The following is an 18,576-nucleotide window of genomic DNA, read 5'->3' on the forward strand; positions in this document are numbered from 1 at the left end:
CTGATTGCAATTGTTCTTTCAAGTGGCACATTACTGATGTAAAAACTAATAAAGCCATTAGTTACAAACCCCTTAAGGAATGTTATACATTAAATGTGAATATGTTGACTTTTTAACAAGACTATTATGTCTTTCACTTTCTCAGTGGCAGCCCTGCGCTGCCATTTTGTCCGGATGCAGATATTTGAAGCACCTGTCATGAAACCTGAGATGACATTTCTTTAAACCTTAATGTATATGCATTCCCTGCACAAAGTCAGTATGGTTGTAAAGACCTATTGAAAGGGGAAGAAGAAAAAAAAGATGCTTGATGCAGTGTGGCAGCCAAAGTGTTGGGTAGAGTTTCACATTCTATATATAAGCCTGGTGACTTGTGTCCCTGCTGCTCTGTTTGAATGCCAGAGTCACACTGTCAAAACAGAGAGAGGGGCGCCACAATATGATGGACCTTTTTGAGACCAACCCTTATCTTTTCAATGATTTGCGCTATTTGGAAGAAGGGGATCATGGACCACTACAGCACCTGGACATGTCCGGGGTGTCCCCTCTGTACAACGGCAACGACAGCCCGCTGTCCCCGGGCCAGGATAACGTTCCGTCCGAGACCGGGGGCGAGAGCAGCGGGGAGGAGGAGGAGCACGTCCTCGCGCCGCCGGGTCTCCGGGCGCACTGCGACGGCCAGTGCCTCATGTGGGCCTGTAAGGTCTGCAAGAGGAAGTCTGCGCCGACGGACAGACGCAAGGCCGCCACGCTCAGGGAGAGGAGGAGGCTGAAGAAGATCAACGAGGCCTTCGAGGTGCTGAAGCGGAAGACCGTGGCCAACCCCAACCAGAGGCTACCCAAAGTGGAGATTTTACGCAGCGCCATCAGCTACATCGAGGGCTTACAGGACCTGCTGCAGACGCTGGACGAGCAGGAGAAACCGCAAAACGGATCATCCCACAAGTTCAAAGAGCACAGCGTAAGATAGCGTTCACAATCCTCGCAGCATTCCCATGATATCTCGTCGGAGTCTGGCAGCGGGCCTGTGGCATTCAGATGACTTTATAATGACGTCATGATGACTTAATGATGTGTTTTTATTCCACATTACATCCGTTGTACCCTTATACTATTTTTGCATGTACTTGTAAGGTGACTGTGGTGCTATTAGTTACATTATTTTGACTTTTATTGACTTTTATTACAGTTGACACTAACCGTATAATATTCAGTAAGTCACTGATGTTAATGTTGGGTCACTTTATATGTGTTCCTGTTAGGATATACCTATGATGTTTGAGTTTGTATGTCTGTTTTGTTTTTTTTGCCAATTTGCCAAACCATTCTTATGTTTATGCATGAGGTTAAATATTAACTGACCAAACGCATACATGGATAACATGTGTGTGTGTGTGTGTGGTTCCAGGTGGCCAGTCATGAGTATCACTGGAAAAAGTCCTCCGAGACCTGGCCGACCTCTGCCGACCATTCCACTGCAGCAATGATACACCAGAGAGAAGGTACATCTGTCAAAACTTCATTTACAAACAACAGTAAATAAATACATGAAATTAAACTATTGTTAATGTCCCTTTTTTTGTTTTCAGGAGCCAGTGAGTCTTCCGGGGCCTCCAGCCTCCTGCGTCTGTCCTCCATCGTGGACAGCATCACCAATGACGACAAAATCCACTTCAGCGAGGGCGTTTCAGAAGACTGAAACACGCTCGACTGGACCGCCATTTTCAAATTTAGAATTGACATTATTTATCTCTAAATTATTTCCATCATATTCAGCCATCCTGGCTTCTGTTTGTTATGTAGTCTTCATTTGTACCACAGGAGCAACACATTTGTACATATTTTATAATAAAATGATGTTTAGATTGTATTTATTTTATATTAAGAAACATCAAGCTTTTTTTATGAAAGCTGATATTGTATTTAAATGTTTGTACATACTGACCAAGACGATAAATAAAAAAATAACTGCACAGTTAAACTTTTTTTTAAGCTGAGGTGAAGGGACAGCTGGATGTAAATCTTGTTTCATTTATGCTCTTGATAAACCGTACATTTATCAAATTCAGAGTCACATACCAGATCATTATTTTCTACAGCTACTGCAGCTGTATCGCATGTCGACGCTGCGTTGAGGCTTTTGTCACGGAGTTGGGCGTTGTTTCATCCCTCGGCCCATTGCCCACATTTCTTACCAAAAAATGCAGGGGGTGGACTTCGCTTTAGACCTTGGGGAGACGTTTCACTTTAAACGTTTGCAATAATATCCATCAGTATATTCCTCTTTCTTCAAGTGCACGCTGGAAAAGAGACCATTCTTCTATAGGGTTGATTTGTATTTGATAAGCAGAGGCAACTCAAGCATCAGACCACACAGAGTATCTTTAAGCTTTTATTTATTATTTTAAATAAGAAGTTGCTCTGCTTCTCTGTGTTTTACACCAAAATAGAAAAAAAACACACTATCAGTTCAAGGTCTACCAGTTCCCCCCCCCCCAGTATTCACGGCCATTAGAAGTCCATACGTTTAAACTAGCCTGGAATAGTTTGCAGCCGGGCTGCTTCTCTTTGTTCCAGCAGGACTGATCCCACAGCAGTAACTCGAGTCCTCTCCAAACACAGCGTGCCTCTCCTCTCCGTCGCATGTTGGGGACATGGATCTTGGGCAGCAGGCGTGCGAGTCCAAAGCCCACTGGGATAATGTAGTTATCTGAGCCATTAGGTCTTAATGCATCATCACTTGGCTCATAACGGCATGGAAATCCATTGAGTCTTGTTTGTCGTGTATTGACGGGAAAAGGGGAGGGGCGGGCGTTTGTTGATGTGCTGGTCTCCCTCAGATCTCTGTGGACGACACAAAGCCCCGGTTGACCTTTGGGACTCTGTCTCATCTCTCAGGCCTGGAGACACACACACTCACTAACACCAACACACACACACACACCAACACCAACACGCGTGTCCGTGCAAAGTGTCACACATGTCAGGTTTATTAGAATCAATGTAGCATCCAACGAGGGGAAAACAAAGCTATTTCCAACAAGCAGGGAGAGTTCAAACCATGCTTAAGTTTGAAGGTCAGCTCTTTTTTCTGTGTTTTTAGTGTCTAAAAAGTGCGTTGAGTGAGCGGTTCCAGATGCCAAGATGCTCCACGGGACGATTTTAAAGGACTTTTTTGACGGCAGCTGTGAAACTTTTAAATTACATGAAATATGTGCATGTTCCTGAGATATAAGAGAAGTAAACATGTTCAAAACATTCTAAATAAACTAAATAAAAGAAGTCCCACCCCTTCTAAAACCTAAATAACTTAATGTTGATCATATATACAAATAAACAATCATTTTAATCTATAAACCAAAACAAAGAAACAGAAACAAGTACAGGTCCAAACAGAAAAAACAACTCCAACAATCCAATCCAATTTTTTAGGTTTAATTTCACATGTATTACTTCTTCTTTTTTTTACCCATTAATGGATAAATAACGTTTTCTAATCTAAGTTTTGCTACTGTTACTGTGCTACATATAAAAGGTAAATGCTGAAAGTATTTGTATAGTAGTCAGTGGTGAAGTATTACTAATAATGATCCAAAAATATAAATTATATTTGGGGCCATTCTGCACAACTGCAAAGTCCTTTTTACTTTTCAAGCTTAAAGAACAATTTACTGAAAGTACTTCTATGTTTGAGTACCTTTTTGTATGCAGGACTTACTTGTCGTGTAGTATTTTTACACATTTGTGCTAAAGTAAAGTACATGAATGCGTGCTCCATCACTGAGCTGAATTAGGAGCTTGCCGTAATCCTCTGGTGTCCCTTTTCAACAGAACGATTCATATCTTTTCCCAAATATCCAGTTTTCTGTAGAAAGCAGACAGAAATGTGATACCTCTATCAGTAATGTGCTTTTAATGGGCTCCTGCCCACTCACAGCAGTGTCACTTCACTACAAGCTGCAGCTCCATGGGTACCTGCTAATTTAACGTCTGTTTGCTAATGACTGCATTTTACCTAAATTGTAGATTTAACATCGAAAATCACAGTTTGTCCCCGTAAAAAAGAAGTTTGTTTTAAAGTGGGTCTTAAATTAGATTTTTTCTCTGCTTATATGCTTATATCCCTGCATTTTGTGCTATTAGAAGACAGGTCTCGCTGTAAAAGCTCAATATCCAGCTGTTTTTCTTATGTCTGCTCCAGCAGACCTCACAAAGAAGCAGCTCTCTGACTCTCTCTTCTAACTTTACAGGGATTTCGGTGTTACTGATGACACCATATCATTGTCATTTGGCTGTGAAGGCAATGTTTTAAAAGTCAAAGTTGATGAAAGGCGAGTAATAGGAGGGGGGGATAAGCCTGGAGGCTTGAACGCTCTGATTTATCCATACTTTTCTTGAATATCCTGCTCGGAAAAGGATTCACTGCTACAGAGTTGGCAGTGCACCTCTTTCTGCTCTCTGCCAAACAAATGCTGTTGCCACTCAAACGTTTTTTTTGTTTCACTTTGGTTATTCTTGTGGGGAAAGAATAATGTACTTCATGTGTGGGGAGCCTTTAACAAAAAACACTGAGCTCTTTTTTGGTATTAAACTTTATTTATTCTCATGATTTTCCTTTGAAAACCCTCTAAATTGTCTCAGGAAATTCAAATTATATTGTAAATCTACATATTTTTATTTTCAACAATGTCTTTCACTATTGCACATTTTTTTATTATAATGCACCAATCACCTAGCAACTTCATTGGCTGTGCAAACTTGGCAATAAACAGTTTCTGATTCTGAATTAATATGTATTCTTAATAAAGTTATAGTGCCAGAGAACATCTTCACAATAATTTCCCCTTGAGATGAACACATCTTATCTTAAAACTCTAATTCCACCCAGTATTTTGACAGTAAATAATGATTTAAACGTGAATAACTTTGAGGTGCTTTAGAAGCTTTATTTACATAAATGTAAGTGACAAATTGCCTCTCGGTATGGGGACAAGCGGCATATTAAGTCAACGCGCGAGGCACTTTAGAAGAAATAAGGTTTTCAGACGTGAGGGAGATGGACATAAAAGATCACCTCCTGCCCTTCACTTAACTCTGTCTCTGACCCTTGAGAACAACAAGAAAGCAAACTCAAGAGAGTTCCCTAGGGACCAGATCCTGCGGGGCCCGCGCGCTGCGCATGCGCCAATAGAAGTTCCCCCGCAAGTCGCACCATGTGCTGCGCCAATCTAACTCCGGCCTCGATCCGCTCTCCGGGTTGATAGCAGGTTTTCTCATTGGCAACGTTGTTCTCAGCCCCTCGAGCGCCGCCTTTGATCTTCTCGGCGGCTACAAGCGGCCGGCGAGCCGATGCCTTCCTCAGCTGTGGCCCAATCCAAACTCCGACGGCCATTCGGGGGCAGCAGGTAGCGCGCTGTTTTCTTAGGTGCGCGCAGTTCCCAGAGAAGGGGGATCGCCAAACGTTTTGACACATTGTGAGAAATATCCGCATTGTATCCTTGTAAGCTGTCAACAACATAATTACCTAAACAAGTCGGCTGGTTCAGGGTCGAGCTGCTAAAAGCTAAAAGCCCCCCCCCCCCCTCTCCAATTCTGCAAATAGAGAGACAATTAAACTTCACTCCAGTGTCGTCATCTTTATTCTCCAGAAACAGATGTCAGCAGCTTGACACAAAACATAACTTTTTTATTTATTTATGTAAATGTAAAATATTCAGTTATTATAATATATATGTAATATCCATTATGTTCACTTCTATTAAAACCCCACACAAATGAAATAAAACATCTTTGCATTCCTCATTGCTTAGAGCAGCGCTGCACTGTGATAGCCATCTGTTGTGTGCTGAAATTGAAGTGCTTGACTTGTGTCAATAACTTTTAATGGTTAAAATTTGGTCCAAGGGAGCAAAATGGCAGGGAGTTGAGCAGTGGTGTCAATTGTGTAATTGCCGTTTTTAATGAGGTAAAACAGGGAGGATCGCCTCATTCGCAGCACCTTTCGGTGATGAGCTCGGGGTGTTTTGAGAGGGGGGCTTACCACTGCAACGTGAATTCACAGGGCTTGAAATGTTACACCTTGCCTTGCAGCTGGGCTGCATCTGCAACGCTGTTGTCTGCGCCGTAAAAAATTGGCCCGCATGCTCCTACAAGTGGTCACCCTCCTTTTCCGCACAGTTTGACTAAAACGAAACAGAGAGTTTTTTTTAAATAAAGCGTCTTCGCGGGGAAATGTGACTTCCATTTGGAGACCCGGCTGCGGATGAATCGAGCGAAAGAAAACCGAAACGCTTTGCCCGTGCGGTGATTAAGGCTGCAAAAATGTTCGCCCGAGCATTGTATTCACCGTGGCCGTGCCGTAGAAGAGCCGCTGGAAGGAGAGAGTGGTGATGAGTGGGAAAACACCAGTAAGTGCAGATGTGGGAAACTCTGCAGGGTACTGGGGGGTGATTGGGGATGGGGCAGGGAGGGAGCTGAGCTAACCCCAGCCTGTCTTCTGGCTGGGCCAATGGGCCATGGTAATTAGATCTGGCCAATGTGGGCCCTGGGCTCTGGCCTGGGGGCATATAAGGGGGGCCTGGGGCAACAGACCCCTCATATCACTCAGAGGTCTCCTCTCTCTCTCACCCCGCTCCTTCTTTCCTCCCTCGCGCCCATCTCTCCATCCGTTCAGACTTCTTTCCCTCGGCAAACATGGACATCTTCTCCCCGTCGCAGGTCTACTACGACGCTTGTGCGTCCTCTCCCGACAGCCTGGAGTTTGGCCCCGGCGCGGAGCTCGACGGCTCCGAGGAGGACGAGCACGTGAGGCTCCCCGGGGCCCCCCACCAGCCGGGACACTGCCTCCAGTGGGCCTGCAAGGCCTGCAAGCGCAAGTCCAACTTTGTGGACCGCAGACGGGCCGCCACCATGCGCGAGCGCCGGCGGCTGAAGAAGGTCAACCACGCGTTCGAGGCTCTGAGGCGCTGCACCTCGGCCAACCCCAGCCAGCGTCTGCCCAAGGTGGAGATCCTGCGCAACGCCATCCACTACATCGAGAGCCTGCAGGACCTGCTCCGAGAGCAGGTGGAAAACTACTACGGCCTGCCTGGAGGGAGCAGCTCGGAGCCCGGGAGCCCGCTGTCCAGCTGCTCTGACGGCATGGTAAGACCTCTGATCCACATGTTCAGCCTCCTCGTGCAAACATCTGGCTGTGCGCAGATTGCTGCGGCTCTAAAACACCCCAAAAAAGTCAGGCAGGGAAATAATACATGCAGGACAACTTCATCTTGCAGGAACTTTGCCTGAAAGGGCCTTTGTTGTTCAATGAAGTATCTTCAGAGTCTTGCATTTGAGCCCTGGTGTCATTTCTCATTAGCATGTAGAGTAGTTCATTTCAAAATAGAGCCTAGATTTCCAATCGAGAAACCTATTAATCAAAGAGGCTTGTTTTGCCCCAATGACCTCAATTACAATGCCTCTCCATGCATGTCATACTCTGCTCTAGAATCTATTATGTAGTCCTACAAGTATCTGTGTGTATGTGATGATTGTTATTAAAGGTCAGGCTGAATTAGTTTTTCTCAACAACAGTGTGAAGGTGACGGTGTATGCAGCGAATACAAAAGAACTTATCTCGCGGTGATGGAGTAATGGCTTTCCCACCACCGGACACTTTATAGCCCTAATAAACCGAGCTAAATCCACCTTACTGAAGTCTGGCAGGGAAAAAAAGCGGGCGCTTTTCTGCATTCCATCCTGACTGCATGTTCTGCACCGCTGCCAGGATTTTCTGCAGATTTACTAGGAGAAAGTGTCATCTTGCACAAACTGGTGTTGCTTCCACTGATACAATCGATTCGGCACGCTCTCAGAGCCTCGGCCGGGGAAGGGAGCGCACACTGCCACTTTGACTTTAAGGTGGAAGTGAAATAAAAGAAGCCCATAACTTTGGAATTCAGGATTTATTAGCCTGTCCAAAAATATCGTGAAGGGCATCGCTTGTTTTTGCACTTTTCCTGCTTCTTCCTATCCCATATATATATATTTATATGTATGCAACCATAACACATGTCTGTTTGCAAGAATTCAAGGGTAAATTGAACTTCTAATTTCCTTGCAGGTCGACAGCAACAGTCCACTGTGGCAACATCTGAATGCAAACTACAGCAACAGTTATTCGTATGCGAGGAACGGTAAGACCTTTTGACAGCAGCCTGAAAAAAAACAACCTGATAACTGAGCTTGAAAATGTATCCTATCTTATATGATCAAACATGTTTTTTGTTTAGTTTTGCGGGTGCTTTTGGAAAAACATATGTCCTCTGTCTTCCTGTCAGATTGCTCAGGCGATAAGGTGGTGGGAGCCTCCAGTCTGGAGTGCCTCTCCAGCATCGTGGACCGGCTGTCCTCGGTGGAGACCAGCTCCGGCCCGCCGGCCACGAGAGACGCGGCCACCTTCACCCCCGGCAGCTCCGACTCGCAGCCCTGCACGCCGGAGAGCCCCGGGTCCCGGCCCGTCTACCACGTCCTGTGAAAGAAACTTTGACGCGGACATATTGCGCCCCTCGCTTTCGCCAAACGACCAGCTGCATTTGCAACGAGATTTGCCGTGTGAGACTCGGCCGTATCTGAGGACCAAGCAGCTTTTATATTGTACATGAGATTGTAAATAATGTAAATGGCCATTTATTCTATACGTGCTATTATACCCAATGAGACATATTTAATTATGACAGTTAATGTTGCATTATTCCAACATGAAGTGGTATTTAAAGCAGTTTTCTTTCTTTCTTTCTTTCTTTCTTTCCATGCTGTCATGAACATTAAATCTTTCACTGTTTTGTATAAACGTTTGAGCTTTTTGTTTTTTCTTCCACTCCTTTGTGCTCACATATTTATCATCACATTAACGCAGGAGGGGTAATAAGATAAAATAGTGAAGAAATATAGTCCCAGGAGTTCTTACTCCTAATAATTGTGAAGACACTGTCAGCAACAGCAAAAACTAATGACTGTCACACTATTGCAGCATTTTTACACCATTTATTTTTGAAGAAATGAAACACATTATCTAAATGCCAGTGCTGTTTCCATCATTATAACACTAATTAGTCATTGTTTAGTGGGTTTGAAACTGTGTAAAGATGCATCATCACCTGCTTTAATACGGCTAAATTATTATTTTCAGATTGCAGCTTCTTGTGCGTTTACATGATGATGAATATGAGTCCAGAAAAGGCGCTTTTTTATCTAATTAGAAGGCCAAGTTATTGATCATGTGACGGTGTAGACGGTCTCCAGCTAACAAGGTGTGGTGATCACATTAGGAACTGATAGAGGTCAGCGGATGCCATTAATCATTTGACGCTGCTGTAACCACCCATGCCTACTGCGTATGAGTCATGCAGCTGAGTAAAAAGGCAATTGATCCTATTCCAATATGATTTTTTGCATTTAAGCAAGGATTTAATCAAAAACAGACAAACCTGTTAACAACAAATTAAATGAACGCAGAGTTTGGGAATTTAAAATGCACATTTTGTCCGTCTTTGATCCCTTTTAGGGTCTCTTTGTACTTTGTTCAGTTGGGAGGCAGCGCTGTGTGTACCTGTTTGTTCTTTCCTTCCACATGTGAGTCATCATCAACACCCTTGATTACACCATCGACACCAGAGCTGAGAACAAATGGCCTCTAATTGTACTTTAGAGAGAGGAAGGGGATACATGTGTGTCATACTGCGTCATGCCTCCGACCAAGCTGCATTTAAAAAAAGATTATGTATACATTTGTTGAATCAAAATGTCCTTATTTCCTCATATTGTTCATGGTTACATTCTACTCCATAAATCCAGATTTCTTTCTTCTTCTACTGGCTCTAATGCGCTCTTTGTTCATTTACAAATAAGTATAAAATATCTCCCTGTTCTTCTCTTATATGATTATTTTTCTAACTCAGTGGATCATCATTTTGCTCTGGTCTTGAGCATTATGTTCCTTGGTATTGTTTCAAAATGCTGATGATAGGAGAACTAAAGATGTTTCTATTCCTGGTCAGCAGTGGAAGACGTTTTCACATCCTTATGTAAAAGTTGCAGTACCACAAAGTAGAAATACTAACTATGTACAATCAGAAGCAAAAGTGGAGAAATTCTCTCTGCTGAATGTAAGTACAATAATTCCCTCTGAAATGTAGTGAAGTAGAAGGATAAAGTATAAAATGCACTAAAGTAAAGTACACGTAGTTGGGAGAAGTATTCAGAGAAGTAGCAATATTAAAATACTCAAAAAAATTACAAGTTAACGTCCTGTGTTGAAAAGGTAAAAGTATTGTTCGCAAAATGCACTTTGAGTATTAAAAAATGACTCAAAATGCATTAAAATGGCCCACTATACCATTTTTTATTCAATTATTATTGTCAATGCGTTAATGTGAAAGTAGTATCTTGAAGTTGAAGAACATTTTAACAATTGTATATACTGTTGTAGTCTTTTACTGGTGTAATCTATAACTGTGCATCATATTCATAGAGCTCACATTTCTTTTTATGGACAAGTGTTATGTATGTTTTATGTAAATAAAGCAAAAGCTGTCAATAATAATACTTTTGATTTGTATAGCGCTTTAAAAGGTACTCAAGGCACTTTACATGGTAAAGACAAACAATAGAGGCAGCAATAAAACAAGAAAAAATAAATGAAATAAACTAGTATCACAGGTTAAAAACTGATTTAAATAAATGGGTTTAAAGTGCCGTCTTTTTAATTTCAATGAGATTTAGTTGAGTAAAAAGTATAATATCTGTCTCTTTAATTCAATTCAATAGTATACAGTAGCATAACATGGAAATACGTGTACTATTTTAAGCACAAGTACCTCAAAATGTTTTTGATGTACTTGGTTACTTTCCACAAATGCAAATATTCAACGTGTTAATGGAGTTTGATTTGGAAACAAGTCAGCCGGTGAGACTCATGAGACAATAGAGCTCTGAGTCCTTTCCACCCAGAAACACAGACCTACATGTACTTCTTCTCCTTCTGGAGAGTAAAACACGAGCAGCAGCAGCTCTGAGTCTCTGAAACATTGTGGACATTCCAGCAGCGGCTTGTGTTTCACCAACCAACCAGCACGGCTGCGTTCGACGCTCCAAATGTCACTAATGTCATTTTCCATGGCTGCACTTCATGAACGGCTCCCTCACATATAGTCCGGCATGTTCTTGAGTGTCAACACGAGAGCGTACTGGGAGGTTACACGTGGAGGCCGAGCATGAAATCAGAGGAAATGGGAGTGATTTTTGATCTGATTTTCATCACGTGTCCACAGAGAATGGATATTATTAATAACTTGACTCATGACATACTCACATACTAGCACAGTCATTGCTGCAGTACTCAGTGGGACCACAAGGGAGAGGTGTTTCTTCTAGTTCCTACATCAACACATTACATTTTTGCCCTATGTGTTTTCATTTAATCATCATCGATATACTAAAGTTCAGGTTAAAACCCCATGGAACTATACATAGTTTCTATATTATACTCCTAACATCATGATTCTTGTAGGAATTTAAGGGGAATAGTCATCTTATAAGGAATGTTGAACTGGGCTCTTTGGAGACTTGAATCTGCCCTCTAGCAAAGTCTGTGATGTTGCACATGCAGCTGTTGGAGAAAAGACCTGCAAGGACAGAAAAGCAGATGATTTAATGTTTGATGCACGTCTGAACTGTCAAGCACACGTTCTGTTTCAAGCATTGAAGCTCACATGTTGGAGGTACTGCAGCTTTAAGGGTTTTTTCTTTCACTGACAAAGTTTATGTGTAGACTTTACGCTGCTCCTTAGCGTCCTGCGGTGCACTCGGCCAACGGGGTTAAAGTGCAGGAAGGTGCTTCTGCAGGAAAAGGTCAAAGGTCAAGTGTGTTGCTCAACGGACATCTCCGCTGCTGGTGAGGAGATGTGAAATGTTTGAGATGAGGACATCTTTCCCAGTTCTGACATTTCTGAGAAGTCTATGTTTAAATCATATTTTCCTTTGGAATTCAAATGATTGTGTTCACATTAAAACATTTTCTTTCTTTTTTTAAACGCAGCTAAAGTTGCGTTAACCCTGAAACAGCGTCCATTCTTATAAATTGGGCTACAATGTGGAAATTAATTCTTGCATTGTAAACACATTTATAGGTAAAAAGAATTTCTTACCTTTTGAGAATATTTTCTTGCCTTTTTTTTTGACTCTTTTCTAGTTTTTATTCCGTTTTTCTCTTTTTTTGTTCTCAGAGGTATTGCTCTTTTTTTTGGATGAACTCTATTAATATTGCAGGGATGACAGATTAAAAAGCTATTGTTGGGTTTTAACCGAACTACTCCAGGGTCACTTCAGGTCATCACTACTACGCTAAAGGAAGACTACTTTTTGTAGTCTCATTTAGACTCTTGTTAGTCAACAGACCTTTATAAAGACACATAAAAACGTTAAAATTCCCGAGAGGTGTATGTACTAGCGTATTTTGTGTCGTAAAACAAAACGTTAAAATGTCTTCAGCCTGTGTTAATCCCAGACTTTATTGCATCTAACCAAAAAACAATTTAAAAATACACTTTTTTTCCAGATGAAGGAACCGGAACCAGGAACTCATTTCCTGGTTTTAGGGCTCATTCCTCTATTAAAGCGTATATTTTTCCCTGAAAAATAATTGTGTCCCTATGGGAATGAAACCCATGAAATGTATTTATAAATCTATTAAAATATAATACAACTATTTCGTCACAAAGGAAAATAAATCTGCCTCCATCTTCTGTGCGTCTCTTCCCTTTGATGGAGCCGTCTGGCTCACAGCTGATCAGCTGGCTCTGTTTCTCCATATTGAAGTCATGGCAACGACGTCATCGAGGCGTGAGAAACAGTTTCCTCAGCGCTACCGGAGGCGTAGATGGAAGAATACAGAGGAGATTAATAAGCCGATTTAAACTATTTTCACGCCATTAATACTTTAGAGAGTGTGTTACTTACTGAGGGTTTGCTTTTCATCACATGTGATTCTCTTCATTTTCATCTGGGTGGTGTTGCATTCAGGCTCTTTGCTCCTGATTAAACGCCATGGACAGGGGTGAGGGATTTTTCACGTCTGCATTTATATCATCTGCACTCTTGATTTTTGTCACGTTGGGCTTTACGTGGTTTTCTGGTGGAAAAAATGGATTTCCCACCGTGTGCAACAGGTTGCCGTTGAAGAAACCACTTTGTGCTTCTGCTGTCACCGTCTGAGTTTAATACCTCCCATTTACTCGCGTCTCTTTAATAGGTTCAGTGTCTGCTCTTTGTACTGAGCCAACAAAAGGCCATTGACTTTCTGTTGCAGGGAAAAAAAGACATTTCAGTGCTGGAGGTTTAATCAGCTCACCCTTTGCAGCAAGTGACACGCTATAGAAATAAACACATCATGATTTCAACTGTAAAACTAGTAACTTTGTTACAGGGTTATTATTCAGTAGAGGCGCCGGAGGGACGGGAAATTCCGTCGTCCCTCGGAGAAGAGATTTTAAATATTGATTAATTTGAAAATTAAAAACATGACATGCATTTTTATGGCCAGATTCCATTCTTTTAAGACTCATTATATCTTAAATGTGACTACTGTTAGGCAATACGAACAAGAAACTAGACACTGGAGTCTGAGCCAAAAGCACCACCACGTACAGTATGATTAACACGTGTTTGTCTGTATGATGTGCGTGATTCAGAAGATTCATTCTTCCTCCCACGTTGCACACTGCCACAATGTACTGCACTCTATGTTCCCACCAAAACATTTCAACAATAAATCATTGTTATCTCTTCGGCTGCAGCTAAGACCCTAAATCATATGTATTTTTTTTGTATCTACTTTTTCTCCGTTATTCAGCAGGTGATAAATCAATAGTCTCTGTGTCACACTGACACATAAAACTCATGATAACGACACCATAAAGATGTAGCGATACGAAGGAAGGGTCCACAAGGCATTCACTGTACACAAGCACATAGATTTATTTATACAAATATAGTATGTATAACAATTGCATATCAACAGTTTGTTGTCTTTTTTTTATCTTTACGGTAAGTACAGGACCATCAGCTTCAAAAATTTAAGTCAATTAAGAAAGAGTACCTGTGATTTGAAGATACAAAAAGGGATCTGTTGTGTTGAGTGAATGAGTGAATGAGTGAATGTCCGGTAAAACCTGAGCCCAGAGGTGACCTCTACGAGTGACCTTGGTGCTAACAGGCGGTGGAGGGAATGGCAATATCTGGCAGCGTGGAACATATTACGCATGAAGAAGGATTTTGCTCTGCTCGACTTGTGCAATTAGATGTAGATCAGACATTTTTTTCTGTCAATAAGCAGCAACATTTTCATGAAAAATGCAACTTCCTGACAGCTGTTCAGTCGCTGTTTGAAACAGACAGCAAGAAAATAAAAATCCGTCTTGCACACGGGAAGTGATGCGTTTCATGTTTTGGATTGGTTTATGGTAAATAGAAGAAGAAAAAGAGGTAAAGCCTGCATGGTTGAAAACAAAAGAGACCAAGAGAAGAGCGCCGCCTGCAGAAGACAAAAAAAAGGGACAGAAAACCCAAGACGGTATAAGACAGAAACAACTTGACGACTGGGAAGTGTCGTGCAAAACAAACAACAACAAAATAAAACACACACAACAAGGAGCGCTTAGCACCAAAGTTGCAGACGACAGAAATGACCGCTCTAACTCTAAGTTTAAAAACAGATTTCCCTTTCAGGTACGGAGGAAAAGTGATTGTCAGAACAGAAACGCAGGTCGACATAAACTATGTGCTCATGTTCAGCTGTTATACAAGGAATAGATTTTTAAATAATAATCTGTCTCAGAATACATGATGCTTAAAAAGGAACAATAAAACTTTATGTTTAATTAAATCTCTGATCTCATAAACTATAATATAGGCATGTCTGAAAAATAATTCTAGTATATTTTGATTTAACTCCCTACTCGCGAATGAAAACTGGTGACATTCTGTTTGTCTGTCGGAAAACAGGACGACATTTCCGAGGGTTGAATTGAACCTCGATAAAATCTCATGGTAAGATATATTTTCTCGACAAATCTCACTCGGGAGAAGCTTACAAAATCGCAGTTATTGCACATTTATAATCCATGCCACGTTTTAAATTAATAATCTCTTTAAATGGCACAGAGGATAGATTTTGGACACAGAAGCCGCCTTACAGTACAAGAGACCCATTTTGCTTTACAACGATTTACATGTGCGCCCATAGACTCTGTATATACGCACGTATCCGATCGTGAAATTAGTGGTGAGGTGTGAAAGCAGAAGATTGTGTGTTATTGCTAAACCTACAAGATACAAAAATCGTTCCTGCTACAATATAGAAGGTAAAAAAGAGTTCACGGTTATCCAAAACAGGACAAGTTTGACACACAGAAAGAAGAAAGAAACCGATGGTCATTCATACAGAGACACGAGCACCAGTTGAAGAGTCAATAGAAACACCACTGTACAGATGGCAAAGGTGCCACGGTGTGATGGATCTTCGGTAAGCGATCGAAAAAGATGACGACTGTAAAACAAACACAACAAACACAAGAGAAGGAGACTCACAACCGGGGAGTACAACTCATAAAAAGGGAATACGGAGTTAAAATGGACGACTTTCAGAGCCGCCCTCCCTCGTGCTTCTTTTTCAGAGCGCCGGTTTCCGGACGAACGGCTCTCTTTGTTTTTTGCTCAGTAATCGGTGGTGCACTGGAAGGGAGAGAGTAAGTAAAAGAGTTTTCTACTTGTTGGTTTCCTCCGCGACGGAAGAGCTTCCTTTGGAATCCTCAGCGCAAACAGATGGTCTTTGAGATCCACTTTTCCTTCACTTCTGCTTCTTTTGGAACAACCTGCAGGCCGTGAAAGAAGAGAGACCAGCTGAGAGCGGTGCTTTACAGAACGGTTCATACCTGAGTCTTATCAAGATAATTCTGTTTGGCCGGATCACTTTTGATCAAAGCTTCAATCACTGCAACTCTCGCTCCTTCTAAGCCACCATGCTTCCCAAATGTCCTCGCACCAAAGGAAGCCGGCAAAATATTCCCTCATTAAAAAAACAGCTTCTTTTTAATGTAAGGGTAGATTGTGTTCAACAGGATGAATATCAAGCCATTTATTTTAAGAACTTTATGTGCAGCACTTACGGTAGCTTTACTTTCCTTTAAATTCCTTTTGCTATAAATGTGATATGTTATTTTAAACAACTTTAGCACATTTGTGTTGATATTTTTACGCTTTGCAGCTGCTGAAGTTTTATATATTTTCATTATCTATCTGCTAATTAGATTGTTTGCAGAGACGCACTTTTCCCCGGGAAGTTAATAATGTTCCTCGCTCAGTTTTAAGTATCCTTTTACGACATAAAGGTACTTTAAAACAGTGCATTCATGTCTGACACTGCGTTGTAGAGCTAAAGTTGTGTTGTTTTTCCTCATTTATATGCTAATTAAGAGGAGTTCGTCGGAGCATGTGTGTCTTGTGTTTTGCAGAGACAATGTCGGCTACTGTGGCGTAGAGCTAAAGTTACACAGACAGAGAGAGCTCTGATGCAACGGAGACCCTGCATTGTTTTGCTACAATTAAAAGGGAAGTCATGCTGGCATACCTCGCCATAAATTGCTGAAGAACAAACCCTGGGACACACAACGCCCCACACATTTCTTTCACAAATTCATCAGTAAATACCTCAAATACCTCCATTTAAAGTTCATGATTCTCAGCAGAAGATGTTTCTTACATGTATTTTTCATCTTCTAATTATTGATCAGGAGATTAAAGTCTAGTTGTGTCACGTAGGCAGCGTTCAGGAGACAGAGACGGAGGCAAACCGGTGGCTTATGTTGCCTTCTCGTCCGCTTGGTCCTCTGGGCCTCTTGGTCCGCCAGAGCAAATCTCTGCATTCAGCAAGCCGGCATTGATAAAACATGATCCCTGCTCCGTTCTCTGTCTGTAGCTCCACCGAAACACACTGTTACAAGCTCCCAAATACCTTCCCCAAGCTGCGCCGTGCCAAGTGCAAGACAAGAGATACGCCTGGGGGACTTAGCATCAAGCGGGCAGTGACTCTGAGATCTTGGACGCATGCCCGCCTCCAGTACGTCGGGGGAAAGCTTAAATAATTTGAGAAGCCTGGGCGGAATCGAGCGTGATTTAGCTTAATGGTGTGATTAGTGTCGGAAACGTTTCTTCTTGCTTTTAAGTTTGGCTATTTTTGACTGGCAGTGCAGAGCTTTGTTCTAAATTTGGACTGCAATAATATTGTCTGAAGCAGAAGCATGTATCTGCTGGTCCACCAACCTGCAGAGCATGAGCCACAGATGCAATCGGTTTATGCTTGAATTATTTGTAGCCTTTACAACGAAAGATTGCATGAAGCAGTAAAGTTTGCACAGAGGATGCCGACTGCTAAGTTTGCAAAAAGTGCACGTGCACGAGACATTAAACACGATTCCCAAGGCAAAGCAGAGAGCACGGCAGAGTAAACTCAAAAGTTGAACCTTCTTCCATCTCCATCTACTTTCCTCTTCTGTTCATCTTCTGTTCTACTGTTTCACACCACAGTTTATAAAAAAAACAATGAAAAAAACAATTAGATTATAAAAAAGTAAGCTTCCTTAGGAGATTTAATATATGCAAATAATTCCGCCTACAGGATTTTCTGAGAGAAAAAGTCCGGTAACCTTGGAACTGGGACAGCTGGGAGGTCTAAGTCCGAGGCTGTGCACATGCTCATGAGGAAAATGATTTAAAAAAAAAGCACCCACTATCTCCTCCTAAAATAGCATTCAGATATAAAAACCCTGCGCTCATCTTGAGTCCACACTGTGACTCTGAACCAAAATAAAGCAGGAAGCCGCAAGAGGCAGCTAAGAACCTGTTGTTACGCGCACTAAAGAGTTCATCATAATGGAGAGGAGTACCTATATAAAGCTAGAGCCATGGGACAGTTAGCTTAGCTTAGCATAATGACTGGAAGCGAAGGGAAACAGCTAGCCTGGCTCTGTCCAAATGTGTGTTTTTATCAACCTGCCAGCAACCTAAAAAACTCACAGCACATTTTGTTTTATTGTAGATTTACAGGGATTTCTATGCTGTAACTTCGTGGCAAACAGCAAAAAAAAACAAAAAAAAAACTGGTGTTCCTGGACAGAGCAGTCTCCACCTTCATGTGTGAGTGGCATCACATTCTCTTAACTGTTGAGTATTCATCCTACAATCACATTTTCCAAAATGAATACAACAAAAGTGATCAGAACCTACCTTTAACTAATTATGAAACAGTTTCAATGTAATGTGGATGTCACTGTATAACCTACATAAGGAAACCAGAGCATCAGCTAGAATACCGGCTCATAGTTATTTAGACAAAACGATTTACAAAACGCAGGTTGAGAGGTTTTCTAAAAGGGGAATCTAGTAATCGGAAACATTAACGCTTTAGTCCACAGGGGGTGCCAAAATCAACACAAAATGAAAGTTTTGCTTTAAATTCTACTTCCAATGTGTCCCAGCCTATTA

General features: G+C 41.7%; 2 protein-coding genes across 2 annotated transcripts; both read left to right on the plus strand.

The window, feature by feature from the left end:
• The first annotated feature begins 408 nt into the window (after positions 1–408).
• Positions 409–1,973, plus strand: myf6 (myogenic factor 6). The gene is made up of 3 exons (XM_079236198.1): positions 409–961; positions 1,409–1,502; positions 1,590–1,973. Exons 1-3 carry the CDS (start codon positions 440–442, stop codon positions 1,697–1,699), a joined length of 726 nt encoding a protein of 241 aa, XP_079092324.1. The 5' UTR covers positions 409–439; the 3' UTR covers positions 1,700–1,973.
• A 4,562-nt stretch (positions 1,974–6,535) lies between these two features.
• myf5 (myogenic factor 5) lies at positions 6,536–8,783 on the plus strand (the record flags this gene model as incomplete). Its single annotated transcript, XM_079235788.1, is given in 4 exon segments — positions 6,536–6,616; positions 6,619–7,143; positions 8,102–8,174; positions 8,319–8,783. Coding segments are annotated over 4 exon segments (876 nt in total). The 3' UTR covers positions 8,516–8,783.
• Positions 8,784–18,576: the final 9,793 nt, after the last annotated feature.

The sequence above is a fragment of the Taurulus bubalis genome (genome assembly GCF_910589615.1).
Source record: "Taurulus bubalis genome assembly, chromosome: 20".
In the NCBI taxonomy this organism is placed as follows: domain Eukaryota; kingdom Metazoa; phylum Chordata; class Actinopteri; order Perciformes; family Cottidae; genus Taurulus; species Taurulus bubalis.

Coding starts and splice junctions, on each gene's coding strand:
- myf6 (XM_079236198.1), top strand. CDS start 440: ATGATGGACCTTTTTGAGACCAACCCTTATCTTTTCAATGATTTGCGC. Junction 962..1,408: donor ACAAGTTCAAAGAGCACAGC/GTAAGATAGCGT, acceptor GTGTGGTTCCAG/GTGGCCAGTCATGAGTATCA. Junction 1,503..1,589: donor AATGATACACCAGAGAGAAG/GTACATCTGTCA, acceptor TTTTGTTTTCAG/GAGCCAGTGAGTCTTCCGGG.